This window comes from Polistes fuscatus, unplaced genomic scaffold, assembly GCF_010416935.1.
Source record: "Polistes fuscatus isolate 324 unplaced genomic scaffold, CU_Pfus_HIC Scaffold6, whole genome shotgun sequence".
NCBI lineage: Eukaryota > Metazoa > Arthropoda > Insecta > Hymenoptera > Vespidae > Polistes > Polistes fuscatus.
The window spans coordinates 2871272-2897960 of record NW_025113140.1 but is presented as its reverse complement, the minus strand read 5'-3'; the positions used below and the strand labels follow the sequence as shown (position 1 = coordinate 2897960).

At 28.1% G+C, this 26689-nt stretch overlaps 3 protein-coding genes across 5 annotated transcripts; all 3 read left to right on the top strand.

Annotated features, from left to right (window-relative positions):
* Nucleotides 1-416: 416 nt before the first annotated feature.
* On the top strand, nucleotides 417-5849 carry LOC122523567 (calcium channel flower). Of its 2 annotated transcripts, XM_043645409.1 has the most exons (6): nucleotides 419-547; nucleotides 630-750; nucleotides 995-1202; nucleotides 1327-1434; nucleotides 1964-2126; nucleotides 2732-2815. In XM_043645409.1, the coding sequence occupies exons 1-5, from the start codon at nucleotides 545-547 to the stop codon at nucleotides 2088-2090; spliced, it is 567 nt and encodes a 188-aa protein (XP_043501344.1). In that variant the 5' UTR covers nucleotides 419-544; the 3' UTR covers nucleotides 2091-2126; nucleotides 2732-2815. The 2 variants fall into 2 exon arrangements, with proteins under 2 accessions (XP_043501345.1, XP_043501344.1); XM_043645410.1 differs by lacking the exon at nucleotides 1964-2126 and having other exon boundaries at nucleotides 417-547; nucleotides 2732-5849.
* Nucleotides 5850-6094: 245 nt separating this feature from the next.
* On the top strand, nucleotides 6095-14853 carry LOC122523553 (tyrosine-protein kinase Src42A). 2 transcript variants are annotated; one of them, XM_043645387.1, is made up of 6 exons: nucleotides 6095-6762; nucleotides 7980-8101; nucleotides 8196-8359; nucleotides 13776-14097; nucleotides 14181-14519; nucleotides 14628-14853. In XM_043645387.1, exons 1-6 carry the CDS (start codon nucleotides 6404-6406, stop codon nucleotides 14834-14836), a joined length of 1515 nt encoding a protein of 504 aa, XP_043501322.1. In that variant the 5' UTR covers nucleotides 6095-6403; the 3' UTR covers nucleotides 14837-14853. The 2 variants fall into 2 exon arrangements, with proteins under 2 accessions (XP_043501322.1, XP_043501321.1); XM_043645386.1 differs by having other exon boundaries at nucleotides 6096-6762; nucleotides 13770-14097.
* Nucleotides 14854-22499: 7646 nt separating this feature from the next.
* Nucleotides 22500-26122, top strand: LOC122523565 (ras-related protein Rab-23). Its single transcript, XM_043645406.1, has 5 exons — nucleotides 22500-22644; nucleotides 22976-23138; nucleotides 24472-24551; nucleotides 24909-25102; nucleotides 25550-26122. The coding sequence occupies exons 1-5, from the start codon at nucleotides 22562-22564 to the stop codon at nucleotides 25678-25680; spliced, it is 651 nt and encodes a 216-aa protein (XP_043501341.1). The 5' UTR covers nucleotides 22500-22561; the 3' UTR covers nucleotides 25681-26122.
* The last annotated feature ends 567 nt before the right edge of the window (nucleotides 26123-26689 follow it).

The window sequence follows — 26689 nt, the reverse complement described above, 5'->3', positions numbered from 1 at the left end:
TAAGTAATTGAATGCAATTGGAACGATTTCCGCTCAACTATCCTATCATATACATTTCCTTTTTTTTTAAACTTCTTATTAACATAAATATATTCGTCCTGATAATTATGAAAATGGATTAAGTTAAAAAAAATTAATTTTATATGATTTATTTAATATTATAAAATTATTAATATTATCAATTAAATAATATGATTTTTTTCAATTTGTTTTATTTCTTCTATTGTTATTATTAGTGATACATATATATATATATTTAAGCCAATAATTTAATTGCTTTTCTTTCTATTTTCGTCTATTAATTTTCTATATGTAGTTTATGAAAAATTAAGTCACACTCCTATCTTACTGCTCTACTTTAATCATGGGTAGAAGATAGAGCACACACTCACACACACAATCATTGCATATATGTGCACGTATATATAGTGATATAGAGAAGTAGTAAGTATCTCACGGGTCGATTTTCTCTACATCAACAGAGTTCAGCGGCATTGTCAGTGCTGTCAGCTGACGAAAGAATTGGACGTAGTAACAATAAAAAATGGTAATTACTCAAAGATACGAAAACACGTTTACTAATGTTTAATATAGTTTAATTATAGTTAATATTATTCGTTTATTTGTAGTCGTTCGGGGAAAAAATAGCATCAATAATGGAAAGGCCTGGCCAGGATCCTGCTGCTAAGGACGATACTCCCTGGTGGATGAAGTATGCTGGGCGAGGGCTCGGCACTGTAGGCGGTTTCAGTTAGTTTTTACAAATTTTTTTTCGTTCTCCTTTATATAACTTTATTCCTACACTCTAATCAGAGATTATGTGCTATCTTTATTTCACTTGCAAATGACTATTATTATTTTGTGAAAGAACATGTTGAACAGACACATTGTTAGGTTGTGTTAACAAAATATTAAATTACATTTTTTTTATTTATTCTTATTAATATATTTAATATAAACGTAATATATTTATATATATATGTATTTGTTACAGTCGCTATCTTCCTGGGAGTGTGGAATTGTGCAACAATATTATTTGCTTCAATAATCTGTTTTCTTAGCGGTATATGGCAGATGGTTGCTGGTTTTATAGTTCTGATGATCGAAGCACCTTGTTGTTGCCTTTTCATTGATTTTGTACAAAACTTAAGTGATATGGTGGAAAACAAACCTTATTGGAATAAAGCGGCAGCTTATTGCATGTAAGCGTTATATATTTACCAAAATTTTTATTTCTTCTTCGCTATTGTTTTTATAATTAATTGTTATTGGTAGAAATTTTAGAATTTTTTAATAATACGTTCCTGTATTTTTTATATATTTTAGAATAGCATTGCCACCAATTTTCCTTTGTCCAGGAATAAATAGTATACTTGGTAGTGGACTTATTTTTGCTACTGGTATAATATATGGATTAATGTCAATTGGCAGAAAGTAAGTATAAACTATTAATCATTATTTTAAGAATTGTATAAAAACCACAGTTATCATTTTTAAACTCATTAATATTTTGAAATAATATTCGTTCGAATGTACTATTAAGTGCATCGAAGTAACAAAAAAAATGATACGAAAGTTTCAGATTTTGTGAATTTCAAATTCATTACAGTGTACTTTTTATTGTCATTTGTATTTGCTTTCAACAATGGAAGAAAGTGTGGGATGTTTATGCGTCAAATAATGCACATATATAATTTGCTTATGGGTGGATTTTGATCACTGTGTTGGTTTTACTTGCACTTATGATTGAAATTGTTGCTTTGGTTTTTTGCAAATGTATATTACCAAGATAACCGATAAAGAGTCTAAGATTATATCAGGAACTAAAAATGATGCAGAGCATTTTAATGCATTTAAATATTGAAAATGATACAAGATATATATGTTATAATTGATATATATATATATACAAATTGAGAGAACGTGTGTCAATATTTTTACTAATATACTGACACAATAACAGAGGAACCAGGCCCGACCCGGCAGGAATGACGTCGTCGGGTGTGGGATCCCCACAGGGTACAGTACCTCCTACTACAGATCACCATACCACACTCATGGAGGATCCTGATGTCTGGAGGCCTACATAAAACATCAGATATTCATTGTACCACTTCACTAACCAGGCAATAATATATAAAATTCAATGTTATCCCTATGTGAATAGCTTCATCATATTCATAAATATGGTAGCGTGTAGTGTACAAACTGTATATCATTAGCTAATTTAATTTCTCTTATGAATGCATGTTTGTTTTGTTGCTATTTTTTTGTTACATGCTTATATAATTGTTGAGTTTATGTAATTAAACTTAATAATTAGCGTATGTGTCATTATCATAAACTAATATTTAATCATTATTTTTTTAATATGTATAAGAATAAAAAACACTTAATTAATATTTGCACAACAAGGTAAATATGTTAAAGGTACTATTATTTTTATCTTTAGACTCTTTTGTATTTTATTTTTATAATTATGTAATAGCAATCTTGCTTGTCTATATATATAAAAGTGTGCATCAAGCAATTTATCTATTGCAGCTATATCTGATAAAAATAGGAAATGTGTAGTTAAATACAAGCTTTCGAGCAACATTAAAAAAATCATATTTGATTTTATTATAAATATTGTATGCGCTAAGAATATATAATATAATGCAAGATATATTCTATTGTAAAATATAGTATGCTAAATAATTACATTTATTTAATAAAAAATATGTTTCAGAGCATCGTGGGGAGACATGAGATCAGCAGCAATGGAAACATCAGCTCCTTCATCAAGTATGCAATCAACGCTCGTTGAAAATGCTCAATCAATGGGCTTTAGTAGTAAACCAGATAGTAATGTTTGACACTTAACATGCATTGGCAACAAAATTCGATATTTCGTGTGAATGGTGGTGTGTAATAATGACCTGGTCCAATAATTGTCTATTAGGGCTATGAACATCTATCATAAAATATGATATCCATTGCACTAATGCTGATGTCTTATATTAAAATTTGGATGTTTAAGTAAACAGTTAATTTTGTTTTAAATGTGACCAACAAAGCTAGATACATGCTATTTTACTTGTATCTACATATAATCAAAAATGCAAAACGATTTAGTATTAGTCCTATATTTTCCTCATTTGCACCCGATAGTTACATTAATATTAAATCGTTTTACATTTTTGTATATCTGTAGTAAATCTTAGATTACTTATAAAAATTCTGTTGGCCTACCTTGTTCAAACCTGCTTTATTTAGTATCAAGGAATTTAGAATTAGATAATAAATATACAAGGTCTGCATTGTTAATTACAGCTGATATATAGAAAATGAATATACTATTAAGCTCTACACTATGCTAATCTTCTTTGCAGCTTTATTAAGTGCCAGTTGTTGCATTTTCACCATTGCATCTTTCTATAACACCTATTAATCCAAAGTTATTTTATTTGAAAAGAAAAAGAGAACAAACAATTAAAAATTGTCAAGAGCAATGGCATAGTTCATATATTATCTATACAAAATTTGATTAAACATACATATTTTTCATATCATAAATATAGTATATGAGTATGATTGAATTTAAAGAATATATTTACTTGCAAATAGTCTCTCAATGGTTAAATATAATTGAATGATTTTGAAAGGCTTCTTATATCATTTTTAATGATATAACAATGATTATATAGCTCTTATAGTTGAATGAGTCATTAATATTAATTTTTATGGTTTATTATCGTTATATTCAAGCTATAAATTCTTTATGACGACTGTATTGTATATAGAAGTGAATTTACATCTTTCTTCCATTAGTTCTCATGTTTATATTCTTCCTGTATGAAAAGCCTGAAGTAACAAAATGATATTAGGATAATTAATGACAATTCATTTGTTATTTAAGTTTAATTATATACTTTTGTGATTCAACCTGTTACTGATTTTTTTTATTTGACTTATTTTGTGATACAATTCGATAGACTGGACTACTGTCACACTTTTTTATGTGTGGATAGGAAGCTATAATTAAGAGTTTCTTAACATATTCCTGTACTATTAATAAGTATCACATTTGGAACTTTATGTTCTAATATTCGTAACTGTTGTATCTAATGCCAAATGTGCCAACGTGCAAATCCTGTTTTTTATTATCTTAATATTCTTTAGAATTTTTATTTACAACATTTCGATAGACTATTAATATCAAGTTAAATATGTAATTTTAAACTGCAGCTTTATTCAAAGTCATTTTCTTCCTACATTCCTTGCTAACAAAATTTCATTTATTCATTCAAGATAAAAGACTCGAAATTATTCATTTTATCATCTTATTTATTAATTAAATAAAAATAATTATTGTGCGTTGTGATTAACAAATTTGTCATTAAAGTTTTAATAATAAATGCATAAGTATGTATTCTTATGTAATGTAACAAATGATTAATATGTATTATAGTGAATTTGTTTATGAAATTAAATGTTTCTCAATTTGTATTTGTATTGTAATATCAGGTCAATACATCTAAAAGATTACGCAAACTTTTTAAACTTCATTGGTATGTCAAGAACATTAACAATTGTAATAAAACATCACCATTCATAATACAATATAATTCATGTCTATACACATACACTAAAAATATATTATAATGTAGAAAACATTCACTTATATAGACAGAGGATGTACGAAATTCAGAAAAGTCGAAAAAATAGTTTTACAATTTTCTTCTTATTTTATTCAACGACATACTTAATTACGAGTATAGTAATTTAATTAGTATTTTGTATTTGCTTTCTGTCATTTAATAGTAAAATATATAATTTATTATCTTCAACAGAGATCGGTAATAGGGGATGAAATTAGATTATAAGCTAGCTGAATACAGAACGGATTTGTATGACTATGATTTGTGTTGACTTAGGAAAATTATATGCTGGGCAAATCTCCCACACAACAGTTATCGTTGAATTGAAATGGTTAAAGAATAAACAATACTGCAATGTATAGCAGTTATTAGATAGTTATATAATTAATAGATATAAAATAAATACATATGTGTGCTACTTTTATTTATATATATACACATATTATATGAGATATAACTAGACTCATTAGGTCCGATATATTTTCATTTTATTTATCTTAGTTTTTAATTTATATTAATAAATTTCGAGTATAGAAAAACATTATTAATATTATTTGGAAAATACAAATGAAACGTAAAATGATAATTCGTTCCATGCACCATAAATATATAACATACTGTATTATATATTATATGTATACTCTGTCGATTTTAGAAATAATTATAAATCTTAAGATTGTGAATTTGAAAGCTATAAATTTGATGCGAAGTTTAATGAATGAAAAATAATTCCATTCTACTGTTTTCGCTATATATATTTAATGGTTACGGTATTATACATAATCGAACGAAAAATTTGTATAAAACATAGCAAACATATTATTTCTATTGATCTTCTAAGTAACAAAAAAACGTATGAAGTATCTTATTTTTCAGGACAAAATGAGATTTAAAAAAATAAAATAAAATTCTAAGGCCAGAAGTATTAAATCGTTGCATATCAGAAATAAATCTACTACGCGATATATAATAACATTGAATGATAAAATCCTGCGTAACTGTGTTAGGTAGTTATTTATTAAAAAGACACATGTCATTAATGAGAACAATGAAAATAATGTGTTAATATATATATACATATATTCTTAAAAAAGCAATCGAAATTTGTTGTATTGTAAGGTGTGTCCATCACAGGTGTAATATAATTAAAAAACTCATTTGTGGATAATAAACATTACATATTAATGATAAGCGATATAAAAATAATCATGGCATTAAAAATGTATTTTCGATTAGACATTAAAAATAAAAATTTTTCCGCGTAAAAAGAAAACAATGTTTTAATAAGTATATTTCTTAGAGTAAACGTAGATAATTTTATGGTATATATAGAAAAGAAAATTTGATTTTCCCGGGCATTTTATAGACCACGATTTGTATCAGCCAATCAGATAACAGTACTCATTGACATTTCTCAAGTGGAATACGCCCTCTGCTCGAAGATATTTAGCCGAGGCCATTAACCGTTCGGAAAAGTTCGGGTTTAAGCACGAGCTCTAACGAAAGTTACATTCCGTTGGGCACCTTCACCATGAGTGTTTTCGCCCATCCGTCGGTGTCTCGCGAAGAATCTAGTTTTCCTTGTTCGCGTTATCATATATAATGGTAGTACGATATTAATGCACGAAAAAAAGAACAGACGTTAAAAACGTCTAAGTTCCGGGCAAGTAATGAAGTGATAGTAGATAGTGAAAGAGATAAAGAATAACCGACAATTTACATCCTGAAAGAAGTAAAAACGAAGTTAAGGAAAAGCAAACATGGGGAACTGTTTCAGTAGTAGCAGGGATCCGGATAAAGACAATTCAGACAGGATGGGAAATTCCAACATAGATGCTGTGGTATCGCCTACTAGTCCAGTACCAACACCACCTCCGGATCCTATAAGGCCGGTTCCACAAATTCCAGATGCTAATGTGCCAAGTGCTAAGATATTCGTAGCACTTTACGATTACGATGCTCGCACCGACGAGGATCTCAGCTTTAGAAAGGGTGAACATTTGGAAATACTCAACGATACCCAGGGAGATTGGTGGCTAGCTAGAAGTAAACGGACTAGAAAAGAAGGCTATATACCTAGCAATTATGTTGCTAAGTTGAAATCGATAGAAGCTGAACCGTAAGTATATACGATTATTCGTTTTATTTGTTTTGTGTGTGTGTGTGTGTGTGTGTGTACGTATGTATGTATGTATGCTGTTAGATGATATCGCAAACATCCGATCATCATTTTTCCTCGAATCTTACATACAATCGTTCGATACCGTTCGTTGTCGTTCTTTCCAATCGCTCACTTGTTCGATCTTTAAGGAAGTATGAATAACTTACTTCCATTTCATTCGATTTATACTATTTAATATGCAACTCACTTAATATTTTACAGTTATGTTTCGGATTATGGACAGTCTAATTGGCATCTTTCATAATATTCTAATTTAATAATATTGTGATACAATGAATGTTGTATAAACGTCGATCATTCCATTGCCTTTAAATATTGCTGTGTATATTTTCTTTGTTACATTTTCACCTATTGAATTTCTCCCTGTATAATAGCCAGCTAATATGACCTTGCTTTCACCAACAGTATTTCTTTTGCCTCTCCCTGACTTAATAATTTGGTTGAGCACCTCTGCCTGTTAATCAGTGAAGATAAGCACTACTTCCTTTCCTTTTTTCCTTTTTTCTTCTATGCTGCCCTTAGATATACAAAGTTTAATGTATATTATTTAATAATAACAATTCTATATATATATTGCGTGAATTATTTTATATCAATGTTTTTTATGAGGAAACAGGGTATTAATTATTATTGAGTTATTTGTTTATTCAATTCATAACTTAAGAAAATCCCATTATACAATTGGAAATGATAAAAGATAAAATATGATGAAATAAAATATAATTAAAATAAAAAGTATTTCTCTTACTTATATACTTTTTCTTTTGGAAGTATTTTTTAAGGAACTGTCACATGCTTTTATTTTTATTTTAATTTAATGATTAACTGATATATTTTTCTTATCTTATTATATGTATATACTATATAATTATTAAAAGAAAAGATTAAATATAACTATATGAATTTGAAATTTTTATTAAATATGTATACAATGATAAATATTATCTATATTTACTACGAGCGATGATCGTGCTTATGACACATAGATATAATGCATTGTTATCACAACTTTTCATTAGAAAAACACATGTTTATTTGCATCAACAACGTATAATCATTCGCCAAAATAATTTCATTAGGTAATAATTTTCCATTGTTTTTTATATGTATATTCTTTTTGACAATATGGTTTTTTTTTTAAATATATTTTTTAGATGGTACTTTAGGAAGATAAAACGAATTGAAGCGGAAAAGAAATTATTATTGCCAGAAAATGACCATGGTGCATTTTTGATTAGAGATTCTGAAAGCCGTCACAATGATTATTCTCTTTCAGGTAATATTTAATAATTATTATATAATTAACACAGAAATCTCTGTTTATTTTTGTAATTACGATTAAATTGAGATTATATAAATTATGTTTATAGTACGTGACGGAGATACTGTCAAACATTATCGCATACGACAGTTGGATGAAGGGGGCTTTTTCATTGCTAGGCGGACCACTTTTAGAAATCTTCAAGATCTTGTTGAACACTACAGTAAAGATGCAGATGGATTGTGTGTAAATCTCTGTAAACCGTGTGTGCAGGTAAGCAGAAACAAAGTTCAAATTTGTATGACTCATGTGAAAGATTCCAGTTTATTTAAACGGAGTTTAGACAGCTTGTTGCATGTCCAAAAAATAAAAAGAAGTGTTTCTCACAGCATTAAAGATTGTAATAAACAATTTTATTTATCGATATAAATGCACCTTCCGTTTTGATTAATAAAATGATAAATATTTAAGAGATTTCTACAAACAGATTTCTATTTTTTCGAGAGAACATAGATTTCAAGAGAGAAATTTATGTTACTTTACATTTTAAATAAAAAGAAACTACTTTTGTAGAAATTTCTTTATATGGAATGCAAATACAATTTTGTAATTTATTCAAGTGAAAAAGTAAATATTAGAGAGCATGTATTATTTCTTTAAAATGTGGTTTATAATATTGGTAATTTTGTGCTTTTTTAGAATAATTGCAAATGGTATAAAGCAAAAGATTTTGCTTAAAAATTAATGCGTGTACTGTGTAGATTGATAATATATTGTAAATTTTTGGTATACTGTCTAAACTCCAGTTGAATTTGCTTTAAAGCCAGTCTGCTCAATTAGTAACCCAGTTCGAGAGGACCATTGTCAGTCCTATATCCAAATGCTCGTATCTCTTTACTGATGTTCTATGAAGAGCATAAAATATTATTATTCAACAAGATTAATGATTTCATGTTATTAGAATGCTGTGGCTGTTTTATACATAGCTTTGCATCATGCATACATTATTATATCAACAAGCCAAAAAATTCCTTATTGCATGCTTTTTACAGTGATACAAAACATCAGTCCTTGTTTTATATACCATAGTGTTATTGTGTGTGTGATACAGACAAAGCAAAATTTGTGAAGAATTTTATATCTTAAAAATATTATTTAAAAAAATGCAATCTTCTAATGCAATCTTCTAAATCAAATTTTACTCCTCGTTGTTACTTTGCATTTTAATATTTTCAAAAGAAAAGAGAAATTTTTTTTCTAACTGATAGTTATAGATTTATCAATTAATTACAATAAATGATATAATATTTATATAAAGTTAGACACATTGGTCTATCTTTTTGAACCTCTCGAACCAGTACTGAGTAGACTGGCTTTATGCATATAGCACCAAAATATTTTATTTTTAAATTAGATTTTACTATTACAAGAGTTATTTATTCCTACAGATTATCTAAGACAATCCATTAAATAATGCATGTAGAAAATATCAGAATAGAACCTCGATCATCAATAAGGAATCTAATATTTTCTTTTTCTTTATAACAAAATTTATTTCATTTTTTATAAGTTTTTATTTCGTTATTACGATAATCGAGGTTTCATAATATTAAATATTTCCTTGATTTAAAAGTTAAAGGCTACTCTACTAGCATTATATTCACAGATTGATTTATTTTTTCACAAAAATAGCTTATTTTAAATAAAATCTCTCTTAGGTCTATGTAATGAAGTTTACATTTCTCAAAGTGATAAAAAGTCTACATAAGATATTAAATTATATAATAAAACTTTAGATATATATTACAGTTAAAAGGAAATCGAGGTTTGAGAGCAACATTGTTTCATAAAAATGTTTCCACAAAGTTCAATATTTGAATAGAATTGTGTTTGTTTCTCTGTTATTGCTTGCCCTACTTCCTGCTGGATTTTCTTGGTAAATTGAATGTCCCAATATAACATAACATGTTATTTTTTCTTCTTAATGCAATTACTTTCAATCATCTTTTCTAATCACACATATAGCACAAGCCTGTCCTATATGGAATTATGCTCCAAAGACATTAGATTATAAGCATTCAGCTGAAAATTTAATTCTTTTTGTGATTCTTTATGTACTTTATTGTACATCATAGCTTTTTACATAGCTGTTGCACACACGCACACACACAAGGACACTCAATGCGCTTAGGCGCTTTTTACATAGCACTGTTTCATAATTTGAGACAATTCAAAGAATTACCAGTGATATTTGTGTGCATAAAATATTTAACAAATGCAGGGTATCTCGGTGAAATTTTACTCTGTCTGTATACTACACGACTACTGTCTATTATATTTAATATATTATCACAAAGAATAAGAATATAGCTTATGAGAAAGACTACATCTAATATAAAAATGTATTATAATTAAAAGATATATTTTTTTATATGTAACTGAGAGACTCTGCATAGTGATTTAAATTCATCAGTTTCTTATAAGACTGGATTAACTCTTGTGCACTGTTCCTAAATTAAGATAATTATACATTTTTAAGTACATTTTGTAAGAAAATTTGAATATGTTACAATAGCACAAGTACTGATTACTTCCTAATGAAAAAGTATATATATATACGTACATATATATATATATATATATATATATATATATATATATATATATATATACACATCATAAATAAAAATGTGTGTGCTATGGAAATGGATTGTATGTATATGTTCCTGATATTATATTTCATTATACATTAGCATTACATACATATGTGGGAAAATATATATATAATTAGTAGATTATATAATCCTATTAAATCGTACGTCACTTCGCATGTAATTAGATAATTCAGTATTTGTCTTAATTGCTTTGTGTATAGTAGCAAAGATTTAATTTGATTGTTTTTGTGTGATGATTACATTATATCTTTTTGTTAAAAGGAATAACTACTGTTTATTCATGTTTATTCAGAGACATTAATTTTTTTATTTCCTTCCTCAATGGAAATATTTCAATATAGAGATTATTTTATTTTAAGTATACATTGAGATATCGTAAACTCATAAAACAAATTTTTAATATTATCGTTTTGACATTAAATTTAACGATTAATAGATTTTTATAAATGGGAAGGATTTTTCGTGTCGAGTTAAATCAAAACTAATCTAATTTTATGCAAATATATAAGTAAGCATAAATCTTTTACGAGGTCTATAAATATAATTATATTCGATTGATATTTTTATCGTTCCCCATAGATGATTATCTTTTTAACAGGATTAAATAGGTTCATTTAAAATTCACAGGCATATTTAGTATAGTGTGATTTATATATACATTTCTTCTTAATCATTAAATTGCAACACGTTCTTCCAATAGATGACCTCGATACTTAGAAATCTATTTCTATTTCTCTATCTGATTCTTCTCATATATATTGATGAATAATTTACAATATAAAATATGATCAAATTTTCAAACGAAATATAAGCGAGGAAGCAATAAGTAATACGAACTAGTGATTATGAAAGTAGTCTAAGTCGTTTGATATATTTGTTATTATTTTTACAATTTTAAAATTCATAAAAGAATTATTTTTTAAGAATATACATACTTTTCTTCCATTTGTCATTTTATAGAAAAACAGTTTTTAAATAATTCTAATTAAAATATATCTCTCAAAATATTCCCCTAAACAAAAAATATATGATTTACAAAATTAGACAATCTTCATAATTACTGATTCATATCCGGATATATTCAGGTTGAAACAAATGTAGAAAATATGTCTACGATAATTTATAAATAGCATAAATAATTGATGCGAGTAAATTTATACATTTAATTTTCAGTATATTTACTGTTTTTAAACAGAACATATATATATATATATATTTACAAATGTATAGGATGATTTTTAAACGGATAACTGAACAGTTAGATAGAAAATACGTCGCAATAGGTGTAAATAGAATTTTATTTGGGCGATTATTCGTGTGGTTGGACAAATAGTGAGGAGTAAAATTGTTTTACACTAAAAAAAACTGTGTGCGTCTAGTATTTTTTTTTTGCTATAACATATATACACGAATACAAACACACTACTAACAAACATTACGCTATCATGTTTTACTAGTGACTATGCATTTGACGTTGCGGTTTTTATAGGTCAGTTAAATTATTCGATATATGAGTATTCTGTTTACGAAGTTTCGTATTTTAATACCTATAATATTCGAATATCGTTTATTCGACAAACTCGGTCAATTATTTTACAAACACACATATATATATATATATATACACTCACATACACGACGATTCTTTTTCGGTCGTTCAGAGTCAATTGTAAATTTTATTAGAATTTTATTAATAGCTAGATTAATTCTTTTTGTTATTGACTATCGTTATTGATTAATTTTATTATAGAATATCATATTGTTTGTCAAATTCGTACTATATATTATGTATTTTGATTAGCAATTTATATATTTATAATAAATTTATATGTATATTGAAACTAAAAATATTGACATTAAAATATATTGAATTATAATAATATTACATGTATATTATAATTCAATTTTATAATAATTATATTAAAATCAATGATACTCATTCCTGCGTACAACGTGGGCTCCTCATAAATGCAATGTAAGTAATCTAATTCGTTTAAGGATGATATGAAAAATTTAAATATACATATATATATACATGAACAGTATTATTCTAATTTTATCATAATATGATCTTCCGTCTATGTATGTTAAATGTGAAGCAATACATAACACGATTTGATAATTATATTTCGATGTAGAATATGCGTACACGTAGAAAAACAATAATAAAAAGGATTATTAATTATAAGATACGCAAATAATAAAGGTGATTTTATTTTAAGATTTTCTGCTAGAACGGTTAAATTTATTTCACAGCATTTCTATCTTGCTTTCTATATTTCTATATACCATGTTTTCCGCTGTTGTTGCTTTGTGTGAACTTTTTCGATCGTTCGAAACTTATAAATTAGTCGCCATTATCTGCGTTACGTAATTCCATTAAATCATTAAATTTTCTTGTAATAGTGTTAGGGTATATACACTACAAGGCCTTTTTATAATGTTTGAGTATATGACATCATATGTTTTTTTTAACAGTTCAGAACACACAAAAAGGAGCTTATGACATAATACATTCTTGTTGTTTCCTTAAGTTTGCAAGATATTTTTCTAATTCGCAAAACACAAGCATATATTAATATTTATATATATATATATATATACATTTAATTAGGTAGTTTCCTTAAAACTGTTAACAATTTTTTATTCCGTGCAATAGAATTAATCTGCATTTGATGCATAGTTGTGCATAGCTTGAGCCACATTCGTAAAGGTCTTTTATGTAGGTCTCTATGGATTATACTCTGCTTATAAGATACAAAAACTGAATACTTTGAGATATTTTAATTTTGTTTCGTTTTGTTTTGTTTTTGTTTCCTTTTTTTTTAAGTGTTAAAGTATTATACTCATTCTAACACAAACATTTTTTAACATTATTCTGCCAGTGGAGAACTATTGAAGATTACTCATAGAGAGCTTTGGTATTGATACAAAGAGGATGCATTTTTGTTTAGAAAGACTTTAGAATATGTTAGCCATTGACTGGCCCGTATCTGGTTTGTTTATAGGTTGAGAAACCTGTAACGGAAGGCCTTAGTCATCGTACACGAGACCAATGGGAAATAGATCGTTCATCCCTTAAGTTTTTGCGAAAACTGGGCCAGGGTCAGTTCGGAGAAGTATGGGAAGGACAATGGAATAATACAACACCAGTAGCAATAAAAACTCTTAAGCCAGGCACCATGGATCCAAAAGACTTTTTGGCAGAAGCACAAATTATGAAGAAACTTAGACATGCCAAATTAATTCAGCTCTATGCTGTATGCACAATGGAAGAACCAATTTATATTATCACAGAATTGATGAGGCATGGCAGTTTATTAGAATACTTACAAGGTAATATTTGAATACCTTTGTATTATGTAATAATTAATTGGTGGATATGGATTAACTGGATTAAGCTTTTTCTTCTTTCATAGGAGTAAGAGGAAGAGCTTTGAAATTACAACAACTAATTGATATGGCCGCACAAATAGCCACTGGTATGGCTTATCTCGAATCACAGAATTACATTCATAGAGATTTGGCTGCACGAAATGTACTAGTAGCTGATGGAAATGTCGTTAAGATAGCAGACTTTGGTTTAGCCCGACTTATTAAAGAGGACGAATATGAAGCTCGTATAGGGGCACGATTTCCAATTAAATGGACTGCACCCGAAGCTGCTAATTACAGTAAATTCAGTATTAAGTCTGATGTATGGTCATTTGGTATTCTTCTTACTGAACTCGTTACTTTCGGAAGAATACCATATCCAGGTACTGTAATTAGTTTATTATAATACTATAATATTTGAAGGATATACGCTTGTGTTGGAAGAACACGTGGAATAATAATAAAAATAATATTGTTATTATTTTGTTTAGGTATGACGAACGCAGAAGTATTAAACCAGGTAGAACATGGATACAGAATGCCTTGTCCACCTGGATGTCCAACGGCACTATACGATATTATGTTAGAATGTTGGAACAAAGATCCTATGAAGAGGCCAACGTTCGAAACTCTTCAATGGAAACTTGAAGATTTCTTCACAATGGAGGGATCAGAATATAAGGAAGCATCTGCATATTGAAATAAAACCGAAACAAATATTTGCAATTTTCAGTTTGCTTCATCGCACGATTCGTCGTATCATTCGTATGATGAACGATGACTCGTGTTTCAATAGTACTTTATCGTCGATAGGTGACGGGAAAGTCTAGAATTATGATGATGAGCTATTCATTCGAGACATGAATGCTTGTGATATTTGAGAATATAGTATACTTTATAGAAGATTAGGGGTCTCTTTATGTTTCTTTTTGTTTCGTTCTTTATATATATATATATACATACATACATACATACATACATACATACATACATATTAAAGATAAAATGATATCATTTATTTGGTTAGTAGTACAATTAATTATTTCTTTTTTCATTTATGCATTCAGGCTGCCATAAAATGATATAACGAGTTTGTCAATTCGCCAATTCGTAATTTTACAAGGATATTGGCACTTTGATAATTTTTAGAAACAGAAATACACGTTACGTATTATATATAAATATATATATTATTTTAGATATTAACATTAAGGAAACGCGTATAAGTGTAGATATTAACTGCCTTTGACACGACCATGTGTAACGATCAACGATTATTAATATTATTATTAATATTATTATTAAATATTTTATTATAATTATTATTATTAATATTATATATATTATATTATATTATATTATACTATATTATATTATATTATATTATTTTGTCGTCACATTTTTTTCATTATCGGTATAAAACAAAAAGAAATATTAAGATACATTTATAATGATTTTCCGTAAAAGTATTATGAAAAGACAAAGTACTACCATAAACGTTTTGGTAGTTTTCAGTCGATAGAAATGAACTTTTCATCCAATCTTGACGAAAGGATGGCCTACGAAAAGATGGTCAAAGTACTATTGAAGCACGAGACACCGTTCAAGTATAATTGATATGAACGTTGTGTGTATAATTTATATTGACGAACGACGCCTCGTGCTTCTAATTACAAATCTTCATATATGACGGACCACAGTCCATTTTAAAAATCATTCCTTTTTCTTCTTCTTCTTCTTCTTCTGATTCTTTCTTCTTATGCTATGAAGATTAGATTACTTCTTCTCTTTTAACAGATTTTAATTTATGTGAAAATGTATATAAAGAGAATTTTATTATTACGGATTTTTAAACAATTCAGAACGGTTGCAACTGGTCCGTCCAAAACAACTGACGATAACACCTAACGAAAAGTTCTTTTTATGTCTACATTAGTTGGTGTGTACACTCTCACTTTTTGTCATAATTCGTATGCATATTATATCAAATATGAACAAAAACATATACACATGCAAAGTATTTTAAGATAACGCGAATAATCTTAAAAGGAGATAGCAACAACAACAATGAAAATACAAAACCTGTTTTTAAGTGTTCAAAATAATAATAATAATAATAATAATAAAAAGAAATAAGTTAGTCGCGTCGTTTGAGATCGACTATAATTATGAAAGTTTACAAGAATTTATCTTGAATGTCAATAAGTTAGAAATATGTATACTGTTGATGCATGAACAATAATTATTGATGATGAGTGTGTATCTTGCAAAAAGATAAAGTGCAAGGTAAAGAAAAATAGAAGATTTCCTCCAAAAATATTAGCGCGTTATAACGTTCATTCACTATTTAAATCTCTTTTATCATTAGTATATTCATAGCTTATCTATAGTAGAGATATTTAATCGTTCATTATAATCAGCAACGTTTTGAAGTATTTTTCATTTTTATACATATATATATATTGACACACTAACACACCTATATATATATATATATATTGTATTTTACGATTTTTTATTCATTTACTACAATTTTCACATAAGATCTCTCTACCTATATACTTTTAACATTTTGTCTTCCTTCATTATTATAAATGTGCCGGTAATTATAACAGTGGACTGAGTCAATAAATGGAAAAACATTTTATTTTTATTATTTATCTTATAGCATAAATAATTGTAATATAAAATAAATTATAAAATAATTTTTTCAATTTTTCATCTCAGTCCGCTGTCATAATTATCGTAATTTCAATTTTCTTCTCTTCCTCGCTCTATTGTTGTTTGTGCTCAGCAAACACGCGCGCACTATTTGAACGATTTGTAATATTAATAATAATACTAATAATAATAATAATAATAATAATAATAATAATAATAAAAAAAAAAAATAAACATTTCCAACGACGGAGGAACGATAGTCCCGGTATAGATATTGTAAAACGATGGGATAATATATTTATAGGCTTCATGTGTTTTAAAATGCGTTGATGGATGATGGTGTAAAAATCGACGAGACTCATTGAATGCCTCGATAGAATATTAATTAAAATACCGATGCTTTGTGTATGCTTTATACTACTTATTTTCTTCGTTTAAATAGTTTACAATTTATACATATACATATAATAATGCCTTTATAATATTTTAATTATTTAGTAATCTTTAGAGAGAGAGAGAGAGAGAGAGAGAAAGAGAGAAGAGTTTATATAAGTAAGATGATCATGTGTGTAAGTTCTTATAGTATTTGTACTATTATTTTGTTACGTATGATGGAAAAAGAAAACAACTGAATACCGTTTAAATTATTGCTGTACCTAATATTCTTTTTTTTTTTTTAATCTTTTTTTTTATCAATTTTTTTGTTTCTATTTTTTTTCTTCCTCTGCAAAGAATCGTCTCAAACTTGTAATCTAATATATTATGTCATCTATATATAATAGCACTAAACAAAAAATATGTATTATGTTTTTACATTGTGCTCTCACTCATCCCAATATTACACATCAGTAGAAATCAATCCAAATTCATCAGTTTTATTGATATATTAACGAGAAAATTAATTATTTATTATTTTTAATTTATTTTTTAATTACGATTTCTCATTATCCTTATGAGTTTCATTTGAGTTACGTATCCGTGAGTATATTGTATCACGTGACCAATGCGTAACAAGAGCGTAGCCAATCAGGTATGAGTCGTAGGGAATGACCGGCAAATAAATATTTTTCAAATTACAATGATCAATTTAGTATATTTTTCATTGAAATTATGCGTTGATTATATAAATATTTGATTCTACGAATGATTTTGCATGATATTAATTGTTCGTAATCGAATCACGGATCGTGATTTACATATTGTAACACACTCTCCTGTACAATATACAATTCATATTATACATGTATTTTAATTCGTATGATAATCGTTTTGAATATTAATTAATCGATACGTAAGTAAAAGAGAATATTGTACGAGACTAACGATTATGTATATAATTGTTTTTACAATGTTAAAATCAATACAAATTTCTAATCGTACTGTATATGTTAACAACAGTGAGTGTATATCCTGTGACCTACTGTTATTTTTTAGTATGTAATTAGATTCGGTAATGTTAACAAATTAACAGAGCAAACGTGTATTATATTAAAAAAGAATTTTTTTTTTAATTTTTATTAATTATGATAGTATTAAGTAGTATTTCCACGTGATGAGACCTGGGTACTCGGTATTGCTTATGTATATAAACATTTAGACTATTTGTAAATTGTATAATACAAGTACTAGCGAGCTAATGACCGCATTTTAATATTTTTTGTATATTTCTTTGAAATTATATAATAATGAACTTATTGTTAGTTTTAAATTCAGTCTAGATCCAGTATCGGTAAGGTAGAAAACTAACATCGAAAGAGGTCTCTAGTAAATCGAATGGATTCCGCCCTAGAGAACCATCTTAATTGTTTCCATAACCCGTTATAATATTTTCTTTGAATAATTATATCAATTTTCAATCTTTTCTTTTTTAAAAAAAAACAATTATAAAATTACAATATGATTATAATATAACCAATAATATTAATAATAATAATTTAAAAAAATCATCGCGGAGACACATGAAGAGGATAATTTAATAAATGTAACGTTATTACGATGAATAATTTTATTTGTTATGTAAAAAATTTCGTCAAGAAGCATCATCATAAGGCACATGAAGGGAACAGAAAAAAAAGAACAACAACGAAAATAAAAAGGGAAAGAATAATTAAGAAGAAGAAGAAGAAGAAAAAGAAAAGAAAAAAAAGAAAAAGATCATCGTCCGATGAAGAAGAGAAAAAAATAAATATGGAGGACGTCCTACCCAAGGTTACAGGGTAAAATCGCATCGAGGCGTGGTTGTGAGAGAATCGAAAATGTCACTAGGCCGTGAAGTCACCATACGTGTTTGGCTATCATGTTGCTCGTTCGCAGGAGCAGGTGCTTTTCTCCACAGGTGTTCAGTCGATCGGAGACGCGCGCAGTGTGGTTGTGTTTTGTGGGTTGCGCTCTTCCTCTTAGAATAACTTCGTGTATCGTTAATTTTTCCATAGTTTATTCGTACGTTCGTTCGTTCGTTCTTTCTTTCGTTCATTCATTCATTCCTTACGTATAACTACAGTAACTCGTAGTGTGGGTTTATTATACGTGTGCTCTGTGATCTGGAGCTTGTTTTTTTTTTTACCTTAATCGGTTTTTAAAAAGAGAAGGAAATACATATACGTATATATAGAAAGAGAGTTATTTCTGATACATAGAAAGATAGAAAGAGAGGGTACATAGGAAGGTAGGAACAGGTAAAAGGCCGCGCACAGTAGCGTCGAAATCGAAATAACGCGATAATGAGGCGATCGAGGCGCGACGACGTGGCCGATTTGGTTTATCGAGAAAGTAGCGATCGTCGATGGTGAATCTTAGCTCCTCCTTCGTCGTGAGGAGGACGAATTTACTTACGAGTAGAACGGAAGAGGAGAGTTCAAAGAAGTGGAGGAGGGCACCATGTATCGTGGCTGGATATTATGCTAATCGCGTTACGGTCAGAATGCGGGAGGAAGAACTCGAGTTATCGCTCAAGGTAAAAAGAAAATAAGGAAAGAAAAGAAATATGTGAAAAAATTAAAAAGAAAATAATACTATTCGAGGGCAAACGTTGTCCCGTAATTTTTCTATGGGGTTTTTTTTTTATATATATATACACATGTATTTTGTATTTTATTCCGTTTTCTTGTTTTTTGTTGTTGTTGTTGTTGTAATTTACAGATAGATAGTATATGCGTATATATTTGTTTTGTTGGTTTTAAAAGTGTATGTATAATTTTATTTTATTACTTTGTTAATTTATTTCTCAAAGTGTACGTGCGTATATACATGTTGTCTATCCGTCTATCTGTCTGTTTCTGTATAATTACGTTCGTAAGACAGGAAAGAGAGGTGGATGGCATCTAAACCGGCCGGGAAAGCGTATGTTCATACTAAAGAAAAACTAACGCGTCTCGAAATTGTCTCCTTTCGTTTCATACCGGTTCCATGTGTTTATCTCACAGGTTAAGACATTCTACGTGGTAATCACAAGAGCGTGACTATTTTAATTTAACGAGTATTTAGCATATGATTTTCTTCTTTTCATTCCTTTAATTCTTTCTTTATTATCTCAATTTTATTGATAATTCTATATTAATAATTAATTATAAAGGAAAAAATTGTAAACGTTTAAGGAATGCTCGTAATTTCTAATTACACACACACACACACACATATATATATATCGTAAAATTGTCGAAGAAATTTCTTCGATATAATTCCAAACCTTTCTTATATCGTAAAATAATACTTCGATAAGTCGTTGAACGTGATGGGTGATGTTGATGGTGATCGTAGAGCCGTGACTTGAAAATAAAAAAAAAAAAAACTCGTTGACTTCGTTTTTCTAAGAATCTCATTCTTTTGCATTTTTTTTGTTTTGTTTTCTTTCAACTATATCCTTAAGGTTCGTGCGGAAATATGTGCGGTCTCTAATCGAAAGGGACGACGACAACGACGTAGACGACGACGACAAGGGGTACTGTGGAGTTTCAAGGGCAAGGTTTCGAACGTGCGAGGGATAGTTAATGAGCGAAACTCGTAAGCCTGAGTTTTTCTTATCGGCACGCTCTGGTAAAACGTAGCTAACAACGTGTCCCGAGTATATCTCATTCGAAAAGAGAAAATGAATAATATTTGATGAACTCGTATTTTAAAATATTTCGTTAGTTGTCGATTTATATCGAATATTTATAATGTCGCGTCAAAATAATATTTCACACACATACGAAACGAATTTTAATTAATATTAATTGTTATATGCGAATGAACCAATTGATTAATGAAGTGAAATCGATTTTATTATAATTTTGAAAAATTTTCGATAAATCACAAGTACGAAAAGAATTTTAATATTATACGCGAATGACATTCGTTCTCTGTATTTTTTGTTGCTCTTATCTTCGTATTTACGCGAGAGTTACTTGACATTTATTCTTGAATGACACATTATACTGATTTATAATACCGCTAAGAAAAAGAGTAGTCATTGAGAGAAGTGGGTAGAAAGTTGTTCACTCCTCCCTCCCCCCCCTCAACCGCGTTAATTCGAGAATATATGGCGTTAAGTATATAGAATTCTACTTGAAACGTTACTATCGTAATGATCAGAGAAAAATTCTTCTTAACTCGTGTAGTATGATCGATCTTCGAGAAGGAATGAACGAGTACCTGGTTATTTATAAGTAACATCAAGTTTACAAAGTGGAAAACTAGAAATATCGATTTCACGAAATCGTTCGATCTCTCGATCTCTCGATCTCTCGAGAATTAGAGAAAGAAACGAGAAGGTGGATATTTTATTATATTTTTTTTTGTTTTGTTTTTTTTTTTTCACATTTTTCTCCAATTATTATCTCGTTTCATTCTAAAACTTGCTTTCACGTTTCGTTGTAACATCTGGCTCATTCTAAACGTCTTTTAAAAAGCTTCACGTTTTTTTTTCTTTCCTTTTTTTTTTTTTTAAATCGAGAAGAAAAAATACGTTTCTAATAATTATTATTTTCACGAAGAAATTTCACGTGTTTTTGGAGCACATCAACGAAAAAGGAAAAAGAAAAGATAAAAGATAATCATTTGATCATTTGATTTATCTCGAATTTTTTGGCCAGGATCAAAATACGTGTGTAACGAGTGTAAGTTTATATATGTGAGTGTGAAAGTGTCCCATACGATAATAAACCGTTAGATTCGTGTTAACGATGCTTACTTCGATCGTCTAACGATAATGTTTTTATTACTTCAATTTTATTACTTGATTTTTATTTCGGGGTTCTCTTTTTCTTATGATATATTTTATTGTTTAATACTATGTTTTTCTTTTTTTGTTCATTTTCTTTTCAAAAACATAGCTCGTTAGTGTTAAAGCCAATTAAATTGGTGTGTAATTAAGAACTCGTTCGAACGATAAGATTGTAAGCGGTGGCCTTTAGGTTCGCTTTAATTAGGTTCTTTCGTTTCTCGAGGGAATCGATCGAGATTTCATGAGGGTTGAACGTCCTCGTTTCTGGTGGTTAGAACGACGTTAGGATGATTCATTGTAACCCCCGTATAATGTATAAGTGTACTTACTAAGGATAGATATGTATCTATGTGTCTCCTCGTGTTTATACCAATGTGTAGGTGAGCACACGTACAGGTGTGTCTGTGTGTGTGTATATACGTGTAAAATGTCGATAGAAGAATGACCAAGTAAATTTTGTTCACTTGGTTATTAAAAATCGTTCTTCGTTATTTATTTTTTTTTAACAATTAAACGTTTCCGCAGGTGGTGATAGTCGGTAATGGCGCTGTGGGAAAATCTTCAATGATTCAAAGGTTTTGCAAGGGTACTTATACCAGGGATTATAAGAAGACCATTGGCGTTGATTTTCTCGAACGAGAAATAGAGTAAGATATTTTTATCAATTTTCTTTACCCCTTCTCAACCCCTAACCCCCACTCCTTTCTATCCCCTCCCCTCCCCGTCCCGTTTATTCCTTTTTTCTTTTTTTTTTTAATATATCGAATTAGCGTGATCGCTAAAAAAAACTATTTTTAATTTTTCTCTTTTTTTTTCTTTCTTTCTTTCTTTCTTTCTTCGCACAAATAATAATTTTTGCAACGTATTTTTGTAATCGTAACGAGAGATTCGATCTTGCACGATGACAATGTTAATATTATTTTCTACCTACGTCATCGTTACGTTGACAAAATTCGTCGTTCTCTTTTTTATTCGCAGGGTAGATGGCGAAGACGTGAGATTGATGCTATGGGACACCGCGGGTCAGGAAGAGTTCGACGCCATAACGGCCGCTTATTATCGTGGCGCGCATGCTTGTGTCCTTGCATATTCTGCCACCGATAGAAATTCTTTTGACGCTATTCCTTCCTGGAAATTAAAGGTATATATATATTTAAAATATTCTTAAAAATAATTTCTTTTTTTTCGGAAAAAAATATATAAGTGCAAGATAATTATCCTCCACCCACGCAAAATAAAATATTTATACTAAACATAAGGTAGTTTGTACCTTTTCGTGACATATAAATTATGTATATAATATTTTTTTTTATATTATAATAAATAATGAAAATATTTAGGTGCTAATTGTTGGTGGAGCACCCTGCAAAAATATTTATAAAATATATATCATTTTTTACCTTCTCGTTGTATCGTTACGTTCGACAAAATTCGTCGTTCTTTTTTTATTCGTAGGGGGTAGATGGCATATATATATAATAAATATATTATAATGATTATATATAATTATATTAAAATTATTTATTATAAATTATTTATTTTAAATTATTATTATTATATATATATATATATATATAAACATATAAACAGATAGGTATTTACTAAAAATAAATTTAAAAGAAAAAGATTGATATCCCTTCGTCTTTTCTTCTTCTTCTTCTTTCTTTTTTAAAATTTAATTAAAACAAAAAATCATATTATACGTATCTGTATCTGTAATATATTGACATATACGTATACAAGATTGTATGACGTTTGAAATAATTACGCGTTGAAAGAAAGATAAAGATACTTGTTATTATATGTGTAAATATATATATAAAAAGATGATATTATGTGAGTGTGTTATGCGTGTATAATCTTGAAGAGAAGAAGGATGTAGATAATCGCGTTCACGAGAACGAAGCTCGCGTTTGCTTGAACGTTTAATGCGAATCGACGAGACAGATACGCGTGTTCTCCATCCTTTCTATCTCCTTTCTCGTGGACGGATTGTGGTAGAGGATACGCGTAACCGTTATCGTTTCAGTAACGAAGCCTTTCCTTCGTTTTACACCGAATTATCTGGCGTTTTATAACATAGTCATTGCACCAGAATATACACACACATATATACGAACATTCTTCTTCTCCTTCTTCTTCTTTTTTATCTTCTTCTTTTATCTTCTTCTTTTATCTTATTTTATTTTATTTTATTTTAATTTTTTATTTTATTTTTATCATACACCGTTATAGAACGAAAATGATGCTATTTAAAAGTTGAATCATTTATTAGACTCATACATTAATCAAGAAGAAGAAGAAGAAAAAAAAGAGAGTAAGAGAGAAGAAATGTTTTGGAGACGACACCTGTAAAGATATATAAACCGAACGTTGTTATAAAATTCTCCATTACTTACATTCCGTATCACTTTGTAACGTCACTTTTAAATTTATTTATTCATTTATTCTCTCTTGTTTATATTTTATTTCAGGTAGAAAATGAATGCGGGGAAATACCTACGGTACTCGTACAGAACAAAATGGATTTGGTCGATCAATGCGTCATTGGTCCGTAAGTGAGAAAAGATTATTTAATTTTTTGTAATATTTATTCTTTCTCTTTTTTTTTATTTTTTTGTTGCTTTTATCATAAATTGAAAAACTTACTCTTATTATTTTTCATTTTTTTTTTTTCTTAAAAATATTATACTTATTTATACAAAATTTATTTTCTTCTTCTTCTTTTTCTGTGAATAATTTGCGAGTTAATTATATTTTTATTTTTGTCGAATATTTAATTCAATTAATATGCAAAATTTGTCCTCGTTATTTTGTCTGCCTCTTTTTTTCTGTTCTCGTTTTTTTTTTCCTTCAACAATTCCCGAGTGAGTCAACGGTCATCTCTGAAAAAGTAAAACATTTTTTTCAGGGACGAAGCTGAGAGGCTTGGTCGTGCACTTGGATGTAAACTATTGCGAACATCCGTTAAAGAAGATGTCGGTGTTATGAGCGTGTTCCGACATTTGGCATCGCGTTGTTTGCACGAAATGCGTCGGAACGATAACGATTATCAGGAAGATTTAAGGTTGTATTCTACAGGACCTAGATCACCTTCTGTAATAAGTGAGTGGACCATTTATTTTTCGAGTCGTTGTTTTACAAAAATAAAGAAAAAAAGAAGTATGATAAGAATTCATTATTTCGTTAAATTAATTGCAATTAATTACATTGCAATCTATAACGTTTACTATTATAAAATATTATAATAAAATTGTGTTCTTTACAGAAATAGATATAATTTATTTGTTTTGTTTTTCGTATTATTGAATCATAATTTATAAAACTCATAATAGAATTATATTCCGTTATTTATTATTATTTCTTCTTTTTTTTTTTATTAATATGTTATTTAATTTGTAATTTGTTTTTTTTATTAATATGTTTATTAATATGTAATGTATTTTTTTTTTTTATTAATATTTATTTTATATTCATTTTTCTTATATTATAGATTACACAAAATTGTTAATCGAATTTGTTTGTTTTATTTTGTTCTTATTATGTTCGTAGGTGCCTTTAGTCCCAACGGATCAACGTGTTGTCGTAATAGCGGAAACGGCACCATAGTTTTAAGGTCAGGAGGTAAAACGAGAAATCACAAGAAAAAGAATTTCGTAAAGAGCGCCTGCAGATTACTATAATCAAAGAATATTAATCTAGTAAAAAAAAAACAAAAGCATTTATAGTGGCAATGTGCAACATGATAGATGTTTATATATAATTTATAGATTATGCCTTATTATCTATAATCTTGAACAAAAAACAATTCCGTCCAGTTTCGAGTTTTGAAGATTATTATGTGCGTCGTACGTGCGTTTTTATTTTTTAAAAAAGTATACTTCACGTATAAAGGTTCCGAGGTTAAAGATTACGTTTAATGTGTGTGCATGAGAGTGTGCGTGTTGTGTATAATGTTCGCAAAAAATATATTATAGTAAAAGAATATATTTAGTGAAGAAAGAGAGGGTTGGTAAAAAGAAAATATATATATAAGATGAAAATTGAATAATATGCAAAAGACGATGTTAGTATGTTTACTAACGTATTTGTGTAAATAATATTCAATTTGAATATAAAAAAATAACGAGCTCATATATAGAAATATATTATATTATATTGTCGTTGCATCTCGATAGTAATTTAATCATTTAATTAATATAAATTATAATAATGCACAACGATTTCTTTAACGTTTGATTTATAATTAATTCTTTCTTTTTTTTTTATTGTTTTTAAAATCGGCATAATAGTAATGTACGTTGTAATATGTAGAAATGATATCAATTCAGGTATAATAATTTAAATACGTATAAATGATTATAGAGCGAATATTTATTACCGTTTTATCAATCTAACGTGTTATGTGTATTTATATGTTTAATTTTCTTTATTTTTTCTTTTTTTTCTTTTTTTTAATTTAAAATAAATCCTTCGAATTGAATTATTTTTAACTTTGATACTTTTTTTACTTTACATATAATATTTTATATATATATATATAAATATTTAACAAGTTTTGTATATATATTTTTACTATTATTTTTTTTTTTATTTTCAACGCAAACTCTTTTTATATATATATTATTTTTCTTTCTAATATTATCGAGCGAACGCTTAGAATAGACCAAAATTAAATATAAATATTGCAAA

Excerpts from the sequence above, each read along its gene's own strand:
- LOC122523567 (XM_043645410.1), top strand. Across the intron at positions 751-994 it reads CGGCACTGTAGGCGGTTTCA|TCGCTATCTTCCTGGGAGTG; the intron begins GTTAGTTTTTAC and ends TATTTGTTACAG. Across the intron at positions 1,203-1,326 it reads AAAGCGGCAGCTTATTGCAT|AATAGCATTGCCACCAATTT; the intron begins GTAAGCGTTATA and ends TATATATTTTAG.
- LOC122523565 (XM_043645406.1), top strand. The coding sequence starts at position 22,562 with ATGATTCAAAGGTTTTGCAAGGGTACTTATACCAGGGATTATAAGAAG. Across the intron at positions 22,645-22,975 it reads TTTCTCGAACGAGAAATAGA|GGTAGATGGCGAAGACGTGA; the intron begins GTAAGATATTTT and ends TTTTATTCGCAG. Across the intron at positions 25,103-25,549 it reads TAGATCACCTTCTGTAATAA|GTGCCTTTAGTCCCAACGGA; the intron begins GTGAGTGGACCA and ends TTATGTTCGTAG.
- LOC122523553 (XM_043645386.1), top strand. The coding sequence starts at position 6,404 with ATGGGGAACTGTTTCAGTAGTAGCAGGGATCCGGATAAAGACAATTCA. Across the intron at positions 14,098-14,180 it reads TTTATTAGAATACTTACAAG|GAGTAAGAGGAAGAGCTTTG; the intron begins GTAATATTTGAA and ends CTTCTTTCATAG. Across the intron at positions 14,520-14,627 it reads CGGAAGAATACCATATCCAG|GTATGACGAACGCAGAAGTA; the intron begins GTACTGTAATTA and ends TATTTTGTTTAG.